This window comes from Mangifera indica, chromosome 9 (assembly GCF_011075055.1).
Source record: "Mangifera indica cultivar Alphonso chromosome 9, CATAS_Mindica_2.1, whole genome shotgun sequence".
Lineage (NCBI taxonomy): Eukaryota > Viridiplantae > Streptophyta > Magnoliopsida > Sapindales > Anacardiaceae > Mangifera > Mangifera indica.
This window is the reverse complement of record NC_058145.1, coordinates 7,962,879-7,986,087: the sequence shown is the minus strand read 5'-3', so window position 1 is coordinate 7,986,087 and position 23,209 is coordinate 7,962,879. Positions and strand designations below refer to the sequence as shown.

The following is a 23,209-nucleotide window of genomic DNA, read 5'->3' as shown; positions in this document are numbered from 1 at the left end:
TCTAGAATTGGGGTTTTACTCCTTGCGAAACTTCACGGCAAGGGGAATGACCACATGGAACAATGCTGTTCTTAGTGGAACAACTATTTTGTTTGTTGTTAAAGGTTGATCTACTTGATAGAATGGGCATTCCATGAAAGGAAAGACCGTCCTACCTTCGATTCCAAAATATTGTAGTGATGAAGATTTGGAAAATCATTCCAATTTTGTTCTTCGAAAAAGGCATATAGGGCATGACACACCCAACTCTTCATGGCATGATCAACCATCACTCGCTACAACATGCAACAACACAAAATTGATACAAAAACTCTTACAACAATGTGAGTTTTTGGATCTAACCTTAACAAAACAACATAAAATATAATTATAAAACCATTCAACAAATAGAACTCAAAACTCAACAATTAGGCATCCAGTCATTATATGATCAAGCGATAAGCATGTTATCAGTCACAAGGACAAACATACAGATCACATAATGAAATTTACACATCGATTCATGAATCCCTCGACTCTAATACCATTGTTGGGATTTTGTGTGTAAATTGAATAAATAAACACAATGGAAATTAAATTCTTATTTGACAACACAAAACCCTAACCTATGAATTAGGTGTATGAATCGAATGTAATATTACAATTCAAAGAAGGATAAAGCACATGCCACCTCTTGTGGCTCCTCCACTTCAAGATCTCTGCATGAACGAGACTTCCACTATCCTTCCAAGGTAGAAAGGATGCTACTCATTGACATAGGGTAGCAAAGCCATCATACAATGAACGGAGAAGTTGTTGAAGACTTGTGGGGGGTGTTTGTGACACGAGAATGAATTGACCTAGGAGGAGAGAATATTTCTAGAGAAAAATAATCTGAAAAATACTATGTTATATGAATAGTGCTAATTAGGGCAAAATATTATTTTTTTTTATATTTCTTGTAGAGTGGGTATTCCAAATTATGGAATGGCCATTCATCAATGCAGTCCTAGTCAACCTTTCATCTATTGTGCAGGACGAGTGTTTGATAATATTTGAACCAGCGTTCCTCAATGCAGATTGGTTTATAGCCATGCTGTTGGATATCTATGCTCTTGAAACTGTGACACTTCTCTGTATTGTCTTTAGGATGTTGTTGCTGACATGGTGGATGAGATTAATTAGTGTTTTGTGTTTCTTATTGTGTTTGTTCTCTTTATTGCTGGGTTATTCAATGCCTAGTTTTTTTACTTCAAAGGAGATTCTAATTTTTAGCTGATTGTCTTGTTGATACATGGATGGTCTGCAGGTGCCTTGGCATTTGATGTAGAATATGCAAGGTGGCTGGAAGAGCATAATAGGCAAATTAATGAGTTGAGAGCTGCAGTTAATTCTCATGCTGGTGACACTGAACTCCGTACTATTATTGACAATGTTACAGTGCAGTTTGATGACATATTCAGGCTCAAAGGCACTGCTGCGAAAGCTGATGTCTTCCATTTATTGTCTGGAATGTGGACGACACCGGCAGAAAGGTGTTTTATGTGGATTGGTGGGTTCCGATCATCTGAGCTCCTCAAGGTGTGTGCATCCCTGCCTCATTACAGTTTCTGTTCTCTTGTGACTTTTAAATAAAGTAATGTTGGTATATACGAGTTTCACATTGAGAAGAAAAATAAAAATGAAAGGGTATATAATGTCATGGGTATCCAAGTTAGATTGACTGAAATTATTTTAACAATTGGAACCCAAAAACATGTTAAAGCTCATAATTAATAAGGATGTTGATTCACACTTAAAGTTTAAAGGACCCAAGATTTTTTACATGGTATTAGAGTCCGTTGATTCAAGAAACGATTGAGCATGGTTGGCTAAGTTGAAAGAAGTTAGACTGTTGGGTTAAAACTCAGGTGGATCCCATGTATGACAAGTGTCAATTGGAAGTCCAATTGCATTTGAGGGAGAGTGTTGGAATATATAAGTCCCACATTGGGAAGAAAAATAAAAATGAAAGGATGTATGATGTTCTGAGTATCCAAGTTAGATTGACTTAAGTCATTTTAACAGTTAGAACGCAAAAACATGTTAAAGCCTATAATTAATAAAAATTTTGATCCACACTCTAAGTTTAAAGGACTCAAGGTTCCTAAAAAGTAATTTGTTTTGGGTTTGGAGGAGAGTTGCAATGCCATCAAGTGAGATCCTTCCATTAGTCTGAAAAACATGTACATTTTAACTTAATTGACTACTTTGCCAATTTGAATACATGGTTAAAGAACATAAGTTTTATGTTTTTGGTAAGTTGAAGAACATAAGCTAGGCTTAGTGTTTAGTAATTTATGACTTTGTATAAGTTTTACTGTTCAAAGTTTTTATAAGAAACCAATCTTATTTATTAGGGTTATGCTGGATTACAATCTCAGTTCAAATACAATAATAGAAATTCAGTTTTTCTTGACATATTGTCACGGAAGAATTTTAGGATGAGGCACTATATGTATATAAAGATTGAAAATTTTAGTTTTAAGTGGTTGACACAAAAGGCAATTACTTGAGGGTTCTTGGTCTAGGTTTACTCAGGATAGGGTTTGTGGTGAAGAAGTGAAGTCCATTTTTAGGCCATACGAGAAAAGTCAGCTTCAACTATATGAGTCTTGGATTATATTCTGATGTTGTGACTAGAAAATGTGCGGATTCGGTGGTAACGTAACAAATTATTAAAGTTTACTAATGATCTTAATCTTTGGATGAATCAAACTATTATGTGTTTGTGTTTTTTTACATGGTTTGGAGTATAGAGATTTATGTGTATAAAAAAATGTAGTTTTTGATTCACATGCATTATATGAGGGAGAAGCTTAGAACTGAAATAATCGGTCACAAGTTTCACATTAAATAATCAGTTACGTGCATTATATTTAGAGATGTTTCCAATAGAGATAATAATATGCTGCCTGTTCAGCAAGCTATTAATAGATAGGAATCCCGACTTTGTTTTCCAGCACCTTTGAGTGCCTTAGGTTCATGTATTTGCTTTTTGTTAGCTTTTGTGAATGATACTTGACACAGTTACTCTCCATGATTAATTTCCTTTTTTAAATCCTTCTCCCACAAATGCTTATATACTTTCCTCATTGCTGACATAATGCGCAGTTTTATTGTTCTACTAAAAAAAGAAAATTTGTCTTGGTATTTGCTGTTGTTTTCCGAAGTGTTCAAAGGTTTATTTCCATATTGATCTGTGTAATAATCTTTGGGTGTTTCGTAAAACATGATCCCGAACTTTGGTATGTCAAAATTTTCCCAGCATGAGTTGTAGTTAAAAGAGTTAAATTAGTCATTAGTATTTGTTTTGACTGTAATATTTAAATTTCTCAAAAAAAAAAAGAGCCATATAATAGTTACCATTTTTCTTTTTCAAGTAACTAATAATTAGATTGATGTTTTGGCAAATTTAGGTTCTGTTTTAATCCAACCTCATATGGTAGTGATGCTATCTACATTACATTGGCATGTTTTTGTGCTCTGTTTTTTTGAGCTGGATTAATTCTGTTGCAGCTTCTTGTGAACCAATTGGAACCTCTAACCGAGCAGCAGTTGGTGGCCATCTACAGCTTGCAGCAATCATCCCAACAGGCTGAAGATGCCCTTTCGCAAGGAATGGATGCATTGCAGCAATCTTTAGCCGAGACTTTAGCTAATGGTTCACCCAACCCATCAGGATCATCTGGGAATGTGGCAAACTACATGGGTCAAATGGCCATGGCAATGGGAAAGCTAGGAACTCTTGAAGGGTTCCTACGTCAGGTAATTTCATCTAAGTTTGATCCTTCTTGCTTTGTTTTCACTTTGCTAGTTGCTATCTGCTTGTTGATTAATAGTAAAAAGAAAGGAAGAACATTTGCTGCCTTGGAACAGGCTTGGTTTTGAAGTGGCGGATTTTGAATTTTACTTGCATTTCATAATGCCTTGACAGAAACAAAGTGATAAGCTTTGATGGTGTGATATTAGTGTAATTTTAAGCATATTGGGGTGCGTCTTGGAATCTGTTAACCCTTTATCATTTTCAGAAAATGGAAAAAAATGCATTTATTGATTTTCTGGGAAATATTTTAACTAAATACAAATTTTTACCCTCTTTTCAGCAAAGAAAGACCCCCCCCCCAACCCAAGAAAAAGGGTAAACATTTACATTGTTTATTCAATTTTTAAAGATTTTACTAACACTTTTGAGTGTTCTTTATGTTCATGTAAAATATTTTTATTTGCATTTTACAATTATTAAGAATATTGATTGAGCTTTTTAGTATTTTATATATTAAGATACTTCCATCATCTTCAAAGAAACTTTAATCGAGAGCGTTTTATTGTTTTCATATTTGGAGCACTATTTTTACAAGTGACATTCATGTAATCTCAATTTTTTATGTTAAGAGCTTAAGAGTAGTTGAATCTTCATCTTAAAAATACAAATGCTACATATTATTTTTTATAATTACTTTGTGAAATCAATACCCTAACCTAAGACCCTTATTTTCCTCTGGTGTCAATCTTGTTAAACTGAAGTGAGCAATGAAATGCTTTAGTAATTAGTATGTCTTTTGGTATTCGTGTCATTTCGATTTGTCTTTCTGTTAAAGTGTGAGATGCCTAGACAAGCTATTCCAGATTTCAATTTGACATTAAAGTTCATACAAAACATTCTTATTTCTGTTCCTGGTAAATGTGGCTTAACATTAGAATACACGCCAAAAGTTCTTAGGTATTTGATAAATTTTGGAGGAAATTTCAATTTGACCCAAAAGTCTTATCATTGTACAGGGACTTACTCTACAGGTTCATTATTTTACGAATTTTTAATTTTAGATTATGTCAATTCTCTAATTTGTCTTTACAAATTAGATCTAAGTATTTTGGATGGTTAGAATTTTATTATCTGTATGATATTTCCAAGGTGCAGTAATTATGAATTTTATATTCAATATCCATGGGAAGTGTTCTAATCTAAAATTCTGAGAAAAAGGGTAAGAACTAGTTTAAAGATGTGCGGATGTGGTGCCATAAATGTTTCTCTTACAGATGAAGATCATTTTCTTTACTATCTTATAAATATTCCAATTTTTAGCTCTTAGATTATAGAACAATAAATGGTTAGGGATAATGAACCATTTAGATTTGGTTGCATGGATAATTAGTTTTTCTGAAATTATATATATCTACACAAGGACTAACACATAATTAACAGACTTGTTAGGACCTAGGGTTTTTGGGGACACATCTTAATTCTAGAGGGTAGGGTTTAGAGGACACATGACCTAATTTTAGGGGTGGAACAAGTATATATAAACGGTATCTAGGGTTGAAAAAAAGTGAGGAAAGAAAAAATTAGGGTTTTTAGACAGCCTTTGGGCTGAGTTGGAAGGTCACACCTCGAATTGCCAGATTGGGAGGTTTCGGCTCCTCAAATTGCCAGTTTATCTACTTGTAAATCCCCTTTATCAATAAAATAACTTCTGTTTTACTTATTTGTTTGTGTTGAAATTGGCTGGGTATCAAACAAGATTATTATTTTTTTGTAGTTACACCTGAGCATTCACCACTTCATTGCATACACATAAAATATTCCTGTATGATTAGAACAACTTCTGACTTGAAAGGATTTTCTTGTTGAGAGACATTTGTAGAATTTTATCTATGAAAGTGGAATTCCATAATTTTTGTGATTCTGATTTTGCATTCATAATGATGTTTTGTGTTACAGCTCATGCTTTTACATCCATTAATTTGTCGCTTGTGGCATCTCAATTGAAAGAAACAGATTGTTAACATGAGGTGAATAAATTTATTCAAGGGTTGGAACTGAAAGAAATACATAAAAGATGGGCAATTTCTTTTTGAAACTCATTTTAGTCATCTCAAAATCTTCTGTCTCAATTAGAAGGAAGTCTAGTACCTGAACAAATTCCTTCAGTGGGCTGGATTTTGTTATGGACTGCATGGTTGGTACTTTGTTTTTTATGAACTGCATGGTTGAATCCTTTTTGTTTGCAGTTCCTTACCTATGCTTTCAGTGTTAATTAGCAAGGTATGTTGGACTCTAGTTTTTAATTTTTTTACAGAATTTCAAACTGATTGCTGTTGGAAAAAAAAAAAAAGAAATCTAGTTGAAGGCCTTGTAAATAGAGAAAACCATTGAATCGACTCCAGTTATTCACTGTACCTTTTTCCTTGTCTGATGGCTGCATAGAAATAATTTTATGTTCAGAATTTGCCAAAGTTTCCCTCTGCCCTTTTGGACAACTTATTGTTTCTAATAGTTTTTATCTCTGGCAATTACCAGGCTGATAATCTGCGACAGCAAACACTGCAACAAATGCATCGTATATTAACAACTCGGCAATCTGCTCGTGCCCTTCTTGCAATAAATGACTATTTCTGTAGGCTAAGGGCTCTCAGTTCCCTCTGGCTGGCACGGCCACGGGAATAAACACTGTAAGTTCTCTTCCAAGTTATGCAGAAGTTTATGACTCTGTAGCTGATTAAATTATAACAAATCTCTTTGGAGGGTAGCTGTGCTATGAATATTGGGTGGATCTCAGCTGTTGTTGAAGTCCATTGGGATCATATATTTTACTGAATTTATAGGTTACATCTGTAGTTATCGCAAGAGAAATGTTGTTTTAGTATGTTTTCTTCTTGTATTGTAAAACAAATAGCATTAATAAATCTTATAAATGTTTATTGTTGGAATCTGGATGAAACAGAACATAGGTTACAGTGTTCAATTTGTTTACCAGATTTCACATTAATGGGAATAGTTATCCATTTTGGCTGCCTCCATTAATTTCTTTTGTCATCTTCAATGTTCTTAAGCTTTCAGGTTGTGTTTTTGTTGTAATAACAGAATGGAGGAGGATGAGATAATTGTCATATAGTAAACCCTCCCCATATTTACTCATATAGTATTAACTTCTATCTAGTAATAATAAATTTGGTCCCAATTTCGATATAAATTGTTTTTACAAAAAAATAATTATATGTTTATTACATTTATATGGTTGTCTTAACCATACATAGTTTATGTACAATTTTACGGCCCTTGTTGGATCAAGAATTTCCCCTGACTTGTTGGAATTCTTTTGAAATGAAAATAGATACTTATTCCAATAATGAATAAAAAAAGGGAATATATTATGAATTTATGATTACATGGTTGAAATATAAAACATTGATTAAATAGAAATTATTATTAATTTTTTAAATTAAAATTAATTATGAAAATAATACTAAAAGATTAATTATAAATAATCATAATTTTAAATGTATATTTTTAAATTTATTTATTTTAAATGTACTAATTCTAACTAAAAAAATCAAGAGTAGTAAATGATGGTTAAAGGTGGTCAACGCTGACCAATAGTGGTTAATGGATGTAACCATTCAATTATTATCAGCATTTCCAAATATCTAATTATAGTATTCACTAAATTATAAAATGATAGACATTGAATTAAAGATCTTAAAAATATATAATTAAAATTAAAAAATAGGATTAAAAAGGTAGACTCAGGATTCTTAATCTTAAAAATTTGAGTTGAAATCAGCACCACTTTAGGAAGATGGTAGATTGCAACTCAAACCCATCTTTGTTAAACAGAATAATAATCATCCTATGCCCCAATTGTTGGTTATTTGGTCCAACAGCTCAAGAATATCTGGGAATTTATTTCTGATTTGTTGTCTATGATTTGCTCTTAGTTGTCTCTTTGGTCAATGGCTTAGTCATGAGTACAAAAAGGATGCAATCATTTGTTCTTATTTCTCTTTGATCAATAGCTTTTTCTGAGTATCAAAGGCTTGTAAAGGGCATTTATTATGGACACAGTCAATAAAAACAAGCCATTTCTTACTGTTTCTCTTCTTGGTCATTGCAGAATTCTTGTTTTTGTTATTACTATCTTATTTATTTTAGCAAGTATTCAGTAAAATTTAATATTAGAGTGAAGTTTTCCCAATACTACTATTTTCGGTAAATGGCTATTACTCAACATGGAAAGCCAGTTTCATAACCCACATGGAAAGAACTTCATTAATGGCACACTTAACTTTAATGATTTGCAATAAATGTACATACAAATATTGCCCAGAAACATAGAGTAAGTTCTTAATAAATGTTCTACCTGGTTGAGACAGCTAAAACAAGTGAAAAAAAGGAATGATCACAAAACCATGCAGAACCAAAGAATTAAAAACATGCCATATCCTACGTCAATTTCCAGTTAGTTTCGTGCATTCCTGAAAAATGAATCCAAATTTACTCATCATATCTCATGTTCTGCTAATTGTATATATAGCTAGCTGTCTTTCTCCCATATGAAAGAGTATTAAAGAAACAGAAAGACATCCAGTAAATTAAACTATTTCAAAGCAATTCCACTTCATAATTGCACAAAGCTAAAAAAGTATCTTACCTTGCAGAGAGCAACTGAGGGCTATTCACAGCTACCTTTGGAGCACCAGTGCGCCTTGTTTGCTGATCAACCTCCTTGCCAATACGCATTGCAGCAACTTCCTTCTCCATGGCAGCTACTTCCCTTCTCATTTTTCTGGACTCAACTTCCATCGCTTTGTTCAATGTGTCAACCTTTTTTGCCAACATCTGCTCAATTTTGCATTTGAAATCAAAGAAATTAATTAGGAGAAAAATGAATCAGATGGTGTAGGCTGCAACTACGTTGTTGTATCTAACCTCAATTGCATCATCCTTGTCCTTCAGGCTTTGATCTTTTTCTTGGCAAGCTTTCCTCAGAGTTATTACCTCTTTCTGTAACAGATCATACAACACACCTGAAACATAATCTTCAAGATGTGTTTCAGATTTTTCAGTCCTATCCATACTCTCGTCATGTGTAATGGTTATCTCAGTAATTGAGGTCTGATCATCAGTGATGGTGGGAAAACTATGTTTTGCGATTGCAACTTGAATCAGATTACCTCTATCCAAAGATCTGCTACCACCATCAAATGATCTTCTTGACATTTTGGGACTCAACAAAGAAAAAGCATTATTGGATTGGAGGGACCCAACTTGTGAATTCACTACTTCCTTTGATACAGAGCTACTGGAGGTTGATCTGGAAAAACTTTCAGCTCCACCAAGGGACTGACGTCGTGATAGCCTGCTGCTTATACATCTTCCTTCAGAGGCAGTGCGAGAGTTAAAATTAGAGGCTTTAAGCCTTTCCTCTAAAACCTTGAATCGTAAGTGGTATTTCTCCTAAGCAATCAATCAATTCAATGAACAATCAACGACAAGTTATTAAACAGAAAATAAAACAGTAATAAAAGCAAAACAAGCTAACTTACTTTCAGTAGTGCTTCTGCCTTTGCAGTGCGCTCAGCTACAGCCAGCTTATCTCGAAGCTGTAGCAGTTCTCCCTATAAAATTGGCAAATTGAATTTATATCAAGTTCAGAGTGAAACATTAAATCTTGATACTTTTTTTTTCCTCCATTTTTTTCCTTTTGAAGCAAACCATCCAACCAGCAAATCCGAGGAAATCAGACAGTTAATCAAGCACACGCTTAACAGCATAACATGCAATAAAAACATGCCTGAAAGAGTCTTCTCTCTTCAAGCCACTGCTTTACGGGCATAACTTTGTCATTGCCATCTTTCCACTCATTTGCAACAACTGTGGCAACCCTGTTTGCAGATACCTTGGCACGTGCTACTTCTCGCTCCAGAAACTTTTTCTCCTCCTAAGCAGTTTGAACATCTCTATGCCATGAGAACAACTAGAATTAGAAAAACAGAAGCTCAGAGAATAAGAGTAATTACACTCATCTCTTGCACTTTTCGCTGGTAATCACGCACAGCATTGGCAGCAGCTCCTCCAGCCAAAACAGCTTCTTCCAGTTCACGAACAGTTTGGGTTAGCTTTTCGACCTCTGCAACCTTTAGTCGATGCATTTTGTCTAGGATTTTATTTTCCTCCTGGTTTCAAAAATAGAACATACGAAACCAGACGCAGCTCGTGAAAATTAAAGGTATTGGCAAATTTCTAAATTAGGATTTTTTTATCATGTGTTACAGAATCTGTAAATTAGTATATAGAGCTTAATTATAGGAATCTAATTACGACAGAAGTTGATTATACGATCTCAATTATAGGAATCAAATATTCCTTTTCCTAATCTAGAATACCTAATATGTATATATAAATGTACCTCTGTAACAGTAAAAGTATGAATGAAATACACCCTTAATTTCAGTTTCTTCATGTTATCAGAGCTCGGTTTGCCCTAGTGTGCAAATTCGAAAATTTTCTTCCAGTCCTAGTGAATAATTTCGTAGTTCACACGTGTAGAGTGAACATTAGTTCTCACTGCCACACTAAAAAGGAGCACACTTCGACAATCGACAGTTTCCTAGAATCTGGTCACTGGAAACTTAGTGCGTGACTTGCATGTGCCGCCTGTTTCTTCTGCAAACGTATGCATCAAATCTCCTGTTTTGAGGCGCGTTAGCTCTCACCGTCGGTACAGTCAGACTCAAATAGCGCCGACGAGTCAGATCCCCATAATCTCGTTGCCGTCGCCGTCGCCAGAACAGTCGTCGTCGCCGAATCTCTCTCTGATCAGATTTCAGTTCTTTTGTTTATTATCCTTTGTGGTTCGTGCAGTGTATTCGTGCCCTAGTTGCTGCAGAAATCAATTTGTCCAGTGGTTTCTTGCTATTTATTCTATTCAGTTGCTTTCAATGTTATTATGGCAGATATTAAACCGATAACTATGGCTGAAATGGTTCCTATAATGTCAAAAATCACTGAACACAAGCTTAATGGTTCCAATTATCTAAAATAGAGTAAAACGGTTCGATTGCATCTGTTAAACCTTAAGAAAGATGATCACCTTACGCAAGCTCCTTCTATGGATGGTACTAGACAAGCATGACTAAGAGATGATGCTCGATTATTCTTGTAGATCCGAAATTCCATTGAAAGTGAAGTAATTAGTTTAATTAATCACTGTGAATTGGTTAAGAAACTAATGAAATACTTAGAATTTTTGTACTCTGGAAGAGGTAATCTTTCTCGTATATATGAGGTGTGTAAAGCTTTCTATTATGCAAAAAAACAGGACAGGACCATTACTTCTTATTTTATGGACTTCAAAATAACTTATGAAGAACTTAATATGTTGTTACCATTTAGTCCTGATATGAAGGTTCAACAAGCCCAACGAGAATCAATGGCCATCATGAGCTTCCTAGCGGGTCTTCCATCTGAGTTCGAAATTGCCAAGTCTCAAATACTTGCCAGTCCTGAGATTTCATCTTTGCATGACACATTTACTAGGGTACTTTGTACAGAAAGCACCCAATTATTTCAGAGTAATAGCGCTTTTGTTAGTCGAAGTGGTGCACCTGAAACTGGACGTTCATATAATAGAAATGGTAATAGAAGTAGCAGCAGCAACCATGACAAGGTTACTGATTGAAGTTAGGAATCAGAAGGGATTGTGTGTTATTACTGCCATGAGCCAGGCCATACAAAATGCACTTGTAGAAAATTGCAGAATCGGGCTCCAAAATCCCAGTCAGCACATATTGCAACAACTAACACTACTACCAGTTCATCATCTGGAGAGACTATTATGATTTCTACAGAAGAATATGTCAAGTTCTCACAGCACCAAGACTCACTAAAGTCTTCATCGACTTCTATCACTGTCAGTGCTGAGTCAGGTAAATTAAATACATGTCTTGTTTCCTCCTCATCCAAATGGGTCATTGATTCTAGTGCTACAGATCATATGACAAGTAATCCTAGTCTCTTTTCAACCTTTCAATCATTTGCATCCCCTTTTAGTGTTACTTTAGCAGATGGATTAACGTCATCTATTTTTGGTTCTGGAACTATTAATCCAACTCCATCAATTTCATTGTCATCTGTTTTGAGTTTACTATAGTTTTCTTTTAATTTAATCTCTGTGAGTAAACTCACTCGTGCCCTTAATTGTTGTGTCTCATTTTTTCCTAATCATTGTTTATTTCAGGATCTTACGACAAAACAGATTATTGGTAGAGGACATGAATCGGGGGGTCTCTATATCTTAGATATGCAAACGCCAAGGTCCATTGCCTGTTCAAGTGCTTTAACTCCATTCGAAACTCACTGTCGGTGAGGACATCCTTCTCTACCTGTGTTAAAGACTCTATGTCCATAGATTCGTCATATATCTTCGTTAGATTGTTAGTCATATCAATTTGCCAAACATCATCATCTGTCTCCAGGATCTAGAGTCAATAAACGAGCTAACTTTAGTTTTGAGTTAGTTCATTTAGATGTTTAGGGTCCTTGTCCTATTATGTCTAAAGCTGGATTTAAAAACTTTGTTACTTTCGTTGATGATTATTCTCGTATGACTTGGCTTTACTTAATGAAAAATTGTTCCTAAGTGTTTTCTCATTTTTGTGCTTTTCATGCTGAAATAAAAACACAATTCAATCTTTCTATTCATACTTTATGCAGTGATAATGTTAAAAAATATTTTTCTGAATCCTTTCAATCGTATTTGATCCAAAATGACATTCTTCATCAATCCTCTTGCGCTATCACACTATCTCAAAATGAAGTAGCTGAGAGAGAAAAAAAATAGACACCTGCTTGAAACAACTTGAGCACTCTTGTTTCAAATGCAAGTTCCCAAACAATTTTGGGCTGATGTTGTTTCAACATCCTATTTTTTAATTAACCGCATGCCATCATCGATTCTTTAAGGTCAGATTCCTTAAAATGTTCTTTTTCCAAATAAATCTTTGTTTCCTATTAAACCTAAAATATTTGATAGTACTTGTTTTGTTCATGATATTCATCCTGATGTCACAAAATTAGATCTCAAGTCTTTAAAATGTGTGTTTCTTAGCTACTCTCGTCTTCAAAAAGGTTATAGGTGCTTTTGTTCGACTCTAAACAAATATCTGGTCTCTGCTAATGTAATCTTTTAGGAAAACATTCATTTTTTCTCTACTTCTCCTACTTACACCATTCAGGGGGAGACTGATGATTTGTTGGTGCACACTATTACCTTATCTCGCCTTACAATTGTTAGTTCTCCAGAAATTTCTCTACCTGAAGAGTCTAACCCTCTCAAACCACCCATTACACAAGTCTATTCCAGACGTCAACAACCCCGGATGCATGTCCTGAACCATTCTCTTCGTCAAATCCAGTTTCTAATGACATTGATTTACCAATCGCTCTTCGCAAAGGTAAAAGACAGTGTACTTATCCTATTTTTTCTTTTGTTTCTTATGGTCATTTATCCCTTATTTCATGTTCCTTTATTGCATCACTCAATTCTATTTCTATTCCCAATACCATTCATGAAGTTATATTTCATCCTGGTCAGCGTAAGGCTATGATAGAGGAAATGAATGTTTTAGCTAATAATGATACTTAGGACTTGGTCAATCTCCTTGTAAGGAAGAAAACCATTGGATGCAAATGGGTGTTTACAGTTAAAGTTAATCCGGATGGATCGGTGGCTCGTCTTAAGGCTCACTTGGTTGCAAATGAGGTGGCTTACTCTGATACTTTCTCTCCTATTGGTAAGCTGACATCTGTTCGTTTATTTATTTTTATAGCAACTACCTATAATTGGCCTTTACACCAGTTGGATATCAAGAATGTTTTCTTGCATGGTGACCTTCCAGAGAAAGTGTATATGGAGCAATCACCTGGTTTTGTTGCTCATGGGGAGTATGAAAAGGTTTGTCGTCTTCGTAAATCCCTGTATGATTTGAAACAAAGTCCTCGTGCTTGGTTTGAAAAATTTAGTCAGACAGTTCAAAAGTTTGACATGATAAAGAGCAAATGTGATCATTCAGTTTTCTATAGATAGTTTGAAGTTGACAGTATTCTTCTAGTTGTTTATATTGATAATATCATCATTACTGGAAGCGATACTGTGGGGATTTCCTCTCTTAAATCATTTCTTCATACTCAATTTCAAACAAAAGATTTAAGGGGGTTGAAATATTTCTTGGGCATTGAAGTGACAAGAAGCAAGAAAAACATCTTTCTATCTCAGAGAAAATATGTGCTTGACTTATTGACTAAGACAGGTAAATTGGGAGCTAAACCATGTAGCACTCCGATGATTCCTAATCTACAACTTACAAAAGATGGTGAACCGTTTGAAGAACCTAAGAAGTATAGAAGATTGGTGGGAAAGTTAAATTATCTTACAGTGACTCGTCCTAACATTGTATACTCTGTCAGTATTGTAAGTCAATTCATGTCATCTCCGACGATCGATCATTGGGTAGCATTAGAGCAAATTCTATGCTACTTGAAGGGTGCTCTTGGACGTGGCATATTATATGGAAATCATGGTCACACTAACATTGAGTGTTTCTCAGATACAAATTGGGCAGGTTCTAAGGTAGATAGAAAATCCACCACTAGTTATTATGTTTTCGTGGGAGGAAATTTGGTATCATGGAAAAGCAAGAAGCAAAGTGTTGTGTCTCGATCTAGTACAGAATCAGAATATAGAGCTACAACTTAGTCCACGTGTGAAATAATGTGGGTATATCAACTTTTGACTGAAATGGGTTTTTAGATATCATTACTAACGCAATTATGGTGTGATAATCAAGTTGCTCTTCATATTGCCTTTAATCCTATGTTTCATGAACGAACTAAACATATTGAAATTGACTGTCATTTCGTTCGAGAGAAAATTCAATAGAATTTTATTTCTACAAGATATATGAAGACTGGAGAACAGCTAGGGGATATTTTCACTAAGGCTATAAATAGGGTTCGAGTTGATTATATTTGTAACAAGCTGGGTATGATTAACATCTATACTCCAGCTTGAGGAGGAGTGTTGCAGAATCTGTATAAAACTTAATTATAGGAATCTAATTATGGTGGAAGTTGATTATAAGATCTCAAATATAGGAATCAAATATTCATTTTCCTACTCTAGAATACCTAATATGTATATATAAATGTAACTTTGTAACAGTAAAAGTATGAATGAAAAACACCCTTAATTTCAGTTTCTTCAATATGAATATAACAAATATTAATTATCTTTTAATCAATATTTCTACGGTTCTCATTTGTTAGGACCCATGTTTATATCTCCCGCAAAAAGAAGAAACAAAGACAAGGAAATCTATCAAGAGCAGGATTGAAAATGACAAGTGGCAGCAAATGGGAAGAAACAGATGGCATTCACTCAAGAAGCAGGACCACAAAGCTTGGAGGAGGGACTTGGCAAGCCATCACTGGACCAGACAGTTATGGTATGGAGAATAAAAGGGGAGAAAAAAGGAATCGAAAACCAGCTGAGAATTGAGGAAAAAGTGGAATGAAGGATTGCTGGCCTCTCGAATGCCAAGCAACAATTTTGTAGAACTATTTCATTGATATTGTAATTAAGCTACTGTTTTCATTGATCTATTGGTATTGTGTTGGAGTTCCATTGTATTGAGACTGAATCCATTATGGATACAATACATGGAATACAAATGATTTCGATTCCAGTATGTTGGTGTTTATGTGAAAGAGTTTGGTTGAGAATATGTTGATAGCAGGTTGAATATTGCAGTACTGTGTAGCAGTAGGGAGATGTTTTAACAGGTTGATTGTGGACGCTGTGGAAATTGATCTCTGGCAAACCACCAGAACCCATGTACCTATCATCATTCCCTTGTAATTTCATAAATAAAATTCATATTTTTAGATAACATATCAAATAATTAAAGGAACAAAAAGATAAACTATTTTGACATGTGGTATTTGAATGTTTTATTAGGAGTATACCTCTAACTTCTGTCTGTTGAACTTGGCAACAGTATATGAAGTCCAATTTTTTCTGGATTTCCCAACTTTGATAAATTAATGATACAATTAGAACCAAGTTTGTCCTCTTTTTACTTACCAAAAACAAAAAAAGTGTGTCCTCTTTCTAATTCTTCAATTCTGGATTTCTCTTTCCCTTTTTCCTCTCTTTTTATTTATTTATTTTTTTAACCTAAGACTTTGAGCTGGCAGTGTGTTAAATTAGTGTCCTAGTAATTGAAGCTTCATTACAACAAGCATAATTTTGAACAATGACAAACCTGGCATATTTCAATCTGTTTCATCAGCTCTTGATTTTTGTTTTGCAGATCATCAACCAAAGAAGCTTTTGCCAATGCCATCTGGACAGTCCTCTCAGCCTCGAGTAGAGCAGCTTCTTTAGATTTAGTTAGTCGATCCAGTGCTCTATTGTCCTCCTGCAATTTTGCTGCCTAACAAACCAACATGTCGTGCTTAAGAAGAGAAATTTCACTCATTACTCCTCATCACGGACATGAAACAAGTCTCTATGATGATAACATTCTTTAATATGTTCACAATAGAGAAAGTTAATGCCACATGTAAGAATTGACAAGAAAAACTAGAACGTAATGGCCACATATAATAGTGTTACAAAATTAGCCAGATAAACTTCTTGTTATACCTCCAACCTGGCAAGCTTAAGCTCTGCCTCCAGCGGAGTGATAATTGCCTCAATTGGAGGCATCTCATCATTTTTCTGAGCAGCATGAACTCTACGTAGTGTGGCTTCTGCAGCAAACTGTGCAGCCAAAGCTGCTTTTTTCTCATCATTTATCGCCTTAACCTCAAGATTCTGCAGACATACATCATTCATTACAATGTATAGAAAGAAAGTTCTGAAATTTGTTAACAGAGAACAACAAGTCGAAGCAGGATATAGCTACAACTACAAGTTGTACCTTGCTTTCCAAAAGTGCTTCAGTAACTATAAGCTTTTCATCCACTTTGTTCAACTCATCTGTTAGCTGGTTAAACAAATTAAAAGAAAAAAGTTAGCAAACTTGTTATATGGCAGGAATTCCCTTTTTTGTTTCGGTATCAATATTCATCATGCATCAATAGTCAAATCACATTTCCACATTTTTTAAATGAAACAATGTTTGCTATTAGCATTTAACATTTGTAAAACACCAATTGAGAGCTCATATGAACATCACCTAAAATACTAATCATTTTGATTATCAAGGCAAGTGTCAAAGACGGCACAGTGAAGTAACAAATCTCCAAGTTTTCATTGGCAATTTAAGACTCCTTGTCATTTGAGTCTTTGCATGTGTGTTCTTTCCACTTCTTTCTTCCGTGCATATGTTATGTCTATGTTTCTTCCTCTATAACAACCAGGCCATTCTCCATGTCTCCCCCACTTTCACAATGAAATTAAACACAAAAGCTTAACCTGGATTCATTGCTTGACTACTTGACTAGTGTATAAGGACTTTTGTCCATAAACCATGACTTCTTCTTCATGCATAACACACTCACTCTCTACACTAGAAACCTCTAGGTCCAGTTTCTCCTCCTCATCTCTTTTCCCCCTCCATATAGAAACGACGGTCTATACAAAGTATTCCATCTTCCTAAAGTTGACAATACTCCATTGGACTCTCTAATAGTCCCAATCCCCTACACCAAGCCAAAAAACATCACTGAAGGTAAAGTAAAATCCCTTGTCCACCCACCCCCAAATACATCACTAAGGAACTGGTCTACAGTTCTTGATACAATGGTCACATGATCCCCAACTCTAACAATGGATAGTTCTTCTCTCTCTTTTTCCGAAAGGAGATGATCCCTTCATGGATAGTGGAAGGATACACTCACACTTCAAAGCAGTTAGATTCGCACTCACTTTCCACGCCAAAAAAGGGATCCCCACTACAACCAGGATTACACTCCTGGTTACCAAATTCCCATTGTATTAGACAACAACAATCGGCACACTGGAGACCACACTCGTTTGCCCTAACTTCAACACAGTCCTCCAAGATAGGGCTCTCCTCGACAACCTAGAAGTCCAAGTATGGATAGCAAGTGATATCCTATTTGCAAGAGAATACATGACAACCCTCTACTACTAGTAGGTGTTTAGGTTGCAGAACCACTCGTTCTACTTGGCCAAGTCAAGGCCCAAACAATAAAACGTGCTAGTCAAGCTCATGCCAAAGACTTGGCTAATAGCTTACGAGCAAAGGCATGCAGTGGCTCCATCCAACACCCCAGTACAAAACACCAACTGTGTGTTCTAGACACTCACTAGTGCGACATTAGAAACCAGGGTGATCAGAGGAACTGGAGCAAGCACTCCTTTATGCTTTCAGATGCAACTCATGATCTAACCCCTACATAATTCATTGCCCTTAGGCTTTTGAGTAGAGGTGGATTTGAGTTAAGTTAAGCTCAAGTTTGGGCTTGCTTGAGTTTGGCTCAACTCAAGGAGGTTTGAGTTGAGCTAGAGCCTGAGCTTGAGCTTAATGAGTTTCAAGAGAGCCGAATTTAAGCTTAAACTTGAAAATGAAGAATTAAGCTCAAGCTTGGCTCGAGTTCAACTTGACATCATAACAATTTTTGAATCTATTTATTAATTTTAATTTTATGTTTTTAAATTAAAAAAAACATAGATGGATGTTAAATTTTGATGAGAAAGGAAAAAAGTAAGTTTATTTATAATGAGATAAAGTAAGTTGTTGGAATTCCTTTCACCTAGTGTGAGCGTTTTGAAATTGGATTCAAAGTCACATTGGAAAGATACACTTCAACAATCCATTGCATCCACTATAAATAAGTTTTTAACTCAATTTCAAAACTCTCACATCAGATGAAAAAAATTCTAACAACTCATCTCACTCATTATCTCTATAAATAAGTTTTGAATTTTTCCTTTTTTATCACAATTCAATTTCCTCCTATGTTTTACTTTATTAGAATACATAAAGTTTCAAAAATGATAGTTTAAAAGTAAAAACCAGTTTTTTGTTGAGTTTGACTCTCATGGTTTGAGCTTGATAAATTGTTAAAACCATGACTCAAGCTTGCTCATTTCAGAATCGATCAAGCCAAGCTAGCAACTGAGCTTGAGCTAGCTCGATTCAAATCCAGCCTTACTCTTGAATAGTGACGGGCTTATGATGACAGTATAGATTAAGGAGCAATCAATTACTAAGAAGTACATCATTTAAGTCATGTGGTTTCCTTTTCTCGATGACAAGCAGGGTGACCATACCTTAAATGACTATGTAATCGCTCGTGAAACCACATAAGGGCGTGGTTACTAGCATCTAGTCCACAACTTTGAGCCTCATCTTGTAGAAAGCGGACGGATAAAAAAATGTCCCTAGCACTCTCATTGTCAACCAAGATCGGTGGATTTCATTGTTGTCGATCTTGGCGATCACAACCGAGGCATCATTTTGAGGATGGTAAACCTACTTGGCATCAATCTCGGTGAAACTAATGGTATCAAAGTTTCATCTTTAGAGCACTTGGTTGGTCTCTCCTAAAGGTTGTGGACAGAGAGAGGAGGTTGCGATCTAGCTTCTCGAGTGTCCCGTGAGCCTCTTATACGTGGTCCTTCGATTATAGTTTTGATAATGTTAATTTTCTTCAAAAGGACCCGCCCGTTCCTCAGTATGATGAACTTGTTGTCTGGCAGGTTATGGCTAATTTAGGAACTCTTTTACGTATTCGCGATTGATGAGATCCTTTGCAACGTTTTGAGGGCTTGACACTCATTGTTGTGGTCTTCGATGTTGTTATGGTAATGATAGAACTTGTTGGGATCTTATCTAATGCAATCTCTTTTTAGAACACAGATATTTTTTCGCATGCTTTGGTTGCAAAGGTTAGTAGTCTATGTTCACAGTATTATTGTTGATTCGATAAGATAAGATTACAATACAAGCTGAAAGTGATAAAATGTAACAATGGGCAATTAAGTATCTACAACCAATTTTCCAATCCCCCTTTTCCTTACTCATTGCTTTGTATTTATAGTGGTAAGAGATATGGTTACATAATGTTTATAATAATTTAGTAATTAATGGCATGAAAGATGTTGTGGCAGTTTCAATATGGTAGGAGTATAACCGCAATTCAACTGTAATAGTTGATTTTAAGGAAGATGATTCCTTGAATATAGGAAATACTTGAGTGATTGTCTTTATCGTGGCAAAAATAGTCCTTGTTTGCTCTTTTGAGACTTCTAGAAGAGAGTACATCCTTCTCGTGACTTCGCTCTACGAAATATGAGCTGGGGTGATGCTTGTTTGTTAACCACTAGCAGCAGCTGATAGTCACATCTGTGAGTTGACTTTGAGAAGGAGTTTTGACCACATAACAAGAATGAAATTACCATTACAGATATTATACAAGTGTCAGCCGTCATATAATCAACAAATTTTGACAGTTCAAACGGAATTTAACAATTCAGGTAGAACAGATTGTTGATTTTGGTGTCCTAAAGAACCATTTTATCCTCTTAAATTGTTCTAGAGAGATAGGATATCTAAAAATTTAATAACCTATCATGCGCGAAGATACAGTGCAAAACAGGGGCATAAAAGTTTGAGAGATCGTAAACTTCCATAAATTATATAAGAAGAATGAGGTGCACAGCATCATCGCTTAATCCATGGAACTAAATGCTACCTGTTCAAGAGAATAAATCTTCCAAAATAAACTAAAATTTCTAGCAATTGCAAATAAATTATAATAAAGAAAATACCTCTTCAACAGCTTTGTGTTTAAGGCGTTCTGAATTCTTCAAGAATTTAATTTCCGCAAGAGCTTCTCCTAATTCTCTATCTTTATCTACACATGCAAATGCAAAAGCACCAGAATTTCACTTTCAATCATAATCAATCAAACTATTAGTTATAAAATACAAGATCGAAACTGAACCTCGGAGTTCGTTTTCAAGACGGTTGAGTTCAAGGCGGACAGGATCAGAGCCCGGGAAGAGATTAATTGCATCCTCATTAGGTTTTGACCTTCGAGCTTTAAACGAAGCGGAGGAGCTCACCGACACCTCCACCTCTACTTCGCTGTTGTCATGAGCCATCTGAGATCAATTCAAATACTCTCTCTTTAATTATCACTTTCGCACTCTTGTTGTCTTTAAGTGTGTGTTCAGTTGTTTCAGTTTCGACTAGAATTGTGCTGATATGAGAGATGATTAAGGATGGCATTTAGGCGCGGATTTATATGTTAAAGACCTTTTGTTATTTTGTTTAAAATTTTGAAAAACTGTTCAGTCCATGGATAAGGACTAATTTTAAATCTTTTTCTTTCTGCAAAATTCTGTTGGAGACGATCTGATAATTTGATCATCCTGTATTTATTTATGGCCAAAAGCCTTTTCCCACCCAAGGTTTGGTGTATTTATATCCACCCTTGAGGTTTCAAAAGCTTAGATACCTACTTATCATTTAACTTTTGTTAGAATTTTTATTTAGGACTAAGAGTTAAAAAACCTTTATTTTACTATTAATATTAATAAAGAAAATCTAATTTTATTCCATTTTCTCTCCCCTTTCAAGTTTAAAAAACTGATAATTTCACTCTAATTTCAACTTTTCTAGGTTTACATAGTGACTTTCCCCCCAAATTCCTAGGATTTTTTTCTTTCCTCTCCAGTGACAACGATGACCACCATTCCACATTTTTTCTCCCTTCGGTCGTCTCTCTCCCAGGCAAATGAGAGACCATGACAACGATAACATCTTCGTCTTTATTAACAAAGAGACAAAGTCCAAGAAGAGATGAAGACAATCGTCGATGGAGAGATATTCTCCGTTGATGAAGAGACGAAGATTGTTTTTGTCTCTTCCTTGACAAAGATGCCATCATCATTGTCGTCTCTCCTCTGTCAAGGAGAGAGACAACCAAAATAAGAAAAAAAGTGGAGATGGTGGTTGTAATTGTCACTGTCACTAGAGAGAGAAGAAAAAAACCTTGCAGATTGGGGGGGGGGGGGAGTCACTTTTCAAACCTAGAAAAGTTGAAAGATGAAAATATCAGTTTTCAAATCTTGGAGAAAATGAGATAAAATTATATTTTTTTAATATAACTGGTAAAATAACGATTTTACTCTTAATTCCAATAAAAAATTCTAACAAAATTGGACGACAGGTGAGTATTTGGATTGTTTAAATCTTGTGAGTAAGAATTTGAGAATACACCAAACCTTGGGTGAGAATAAGTATTTTGGCATTTCTTTATTGGTGGAATAAGTTTCTCTAACTTGTTTCTCCTTAAATATGAAGAATATTCTCCGATAGAAATGATAACGAAAATAACTAAAATTCTCACAATCGAAAATAGAGAAAAATATATCTCCAACTTGTTTCCTTTCCAACATATTCCTTGCTTTTCATATCTTTAAACCTTTAAATACTAAATTATTCTTAAAAATTTTAAATTATTACAAATAATTATACCTAACAAATATTTCGTTATTTTTCTTTGGAGTTGGATGAAAATTTCTTCATATAGGTGAGGAAAGGGAAAAGGAGGAAAATTTTTTTCTTAAAAAGGGGATAGAAAGTCTTTGTCATCCACGTAAATGGGGCAGAGACAAAATAAAGATAAGAAAATGTCTCCCAAATAGGTACGAAGATGGAGAGGTCTTAATCTATCATTGTCCCTAATTTTGAGTGCCAATCTATTGTCTAAGAAACCTTTTTTTCAAGAATATACAATATTATCCCATTTTTTTTAAATTTAGATTTGTCCATTGACCTCGTAAATAAAACATTATGGAGACCAAAGATATAATGTAACAATATGAATTGACAAGATTCTAATTTCACTTCTAAGTTTTTTTTTTAGGGTTTGAGCATATATAGTCAACTTAATAATCACACTCTCTATGAGAATTATATGTTTTATTTAAAAGACAAATGTTATAACAAATCCTCCTGCCAGCAGAATATCTTTTTTAGGAGTGTCTTTTTAAGGTAATTTGTCTAAGCAAATGCGATTAGTGGCTAGTTATGGGACTAACAATTGAAGAAGTATTCTTTATCTGCTACATGACCATGAATGAGAACAAACCTTTTAGATCGCAACAATGAGAAAACCTTCGTTTAGCGGTAAATCACTTTAGAATTTACTAATGGGATTTTCATATTCTCTTTTATGACAATAACAAAATTTATCTAGTTTTTCTTAGTTGAGATCGTTATGTTATTGTAAATATTCTATTTTAATTTAATTATAATATAATAAAATCTATAAAATCATATTTGAATTAAATATTCTCTTTTCAAGTCTTATAAAAGACCACCAAGAGATAAAACAAAATAAAGATACACACAAAGAGACAGACTT

General features: G+C 34.7%; 2 protein-coding genes across 3 annotated transcripts; one reads left to right on the top strand and one right to left on the bottom strand.

Annotated features, from left to right (window-relative positions):
- The first annotated feature begins 961 nt into the window (after positions 1-961).
- Positions 962-6,823, top strand: LOC123225712 (TGACG-sequence-specific DNA-binding protein TGA-2.1-like). The gene is made up of 4 exons (XM_044649822.1): positions 962-1,102; positions 1,255-1,560; positions 3,538-3,786; positions 6,320-6,823. The coding sequence occupies exons 1-4, from the start codon at positions 962-964 to the stop codon at positions 6,464-6,466; spliced, it is 843 nt and encodes a 280-aa protein (XP_044505757.1). The 3' UTR covers positions 6,467-6,823.
- A 1,217-nt stretch (positions 6,824-8,040) lies between these two features.
- LOC123225960 (microtubule-associated protein 70-2-like) lies at positions 8,041-21,175 on the bottom strand. Of its 2 annotated transcripts, XM_044650351.1 has the most exons (12): positions 20,780-21,175; positions 20,604-20,689; positions 16,783-16,848; positions 16,506-16,676; positions 16,123-16,293; positions 9,820-9,975; positions 9,594-9,740; positions 9,346-9,417; positions 8,974-9,256; positions 8,729-8,826; positions 8,451-8,638; positions 8,041-8,274 (listed from the first exon to the last, which is right to left on the bottom strand). In XM_044650351.1, the coding sequence occupies exons 1-12, from the start codon at positions 20,937-20,939 to the stop codon at positions 8,259-8,261; spliced, it is 1,614 nt and encodes a 537-aa protein (XP_044506286.1). In that variant the 5' UTR covers positions 20,940-21,175; the 3' UTR covers positions 8,041-8,258. The 2 variants fall into 2 exon arrangements, with proteins under 2 accessions (XP_044506286.1, XP_044506285.1); XM_044650350.1 differs by having other exon boundaries at positions 8,729-9,256.
- Between the last annotated feature and the right edge of the window lie 2,034 nt (positions 21,176-23,209).

Bases quoted from the DNA above. Each gene is read 5' to 3' on its own strand.
- LOC123225712 (XM_044649822.1), top strand. From the start codon at position 962: ATGGAATGGCCATTCATCAATGCAGTCCTAGTCAACCTTTCATCTATT. The intron at 1,103-1,254 runs GTGACACTTCTC...TCTAATTTTTAG, and splicing joins ATATCTATGCTCTTGAAACT to CTGATTGTCTTGTTGATACA. The intron at 3,787-6,319 runs GTAATTTCATCT...GGCAATTACCAG, and splicing joins TTGAAGGGTTCCTACGTCAG to GCTGATAATCTGCGACAGCA.
- LOC123225960 (XM_044650350.1), bottom strand. From the start codon at position 20,939: ATGGCTCATGACAACAGCGAAGTAGAGGTGGAGGTGTCGGTGAGCTCC. The intron at 16,677-16,782 runs GTACAACTTGTA...GTATGTCTGCAG, and splicing joins AAGCACTTTTGGAAAGCAAG to AATCTTGAGGTTAAGGCGAT. The intron at 16,294-16,505 runs GTATAACAAGAA...TTGGTTTGTTAG, and splicing joins TTAAGCTTGCCAGGTTGGAG to GCAGCAAAATTGCAGGAGGA.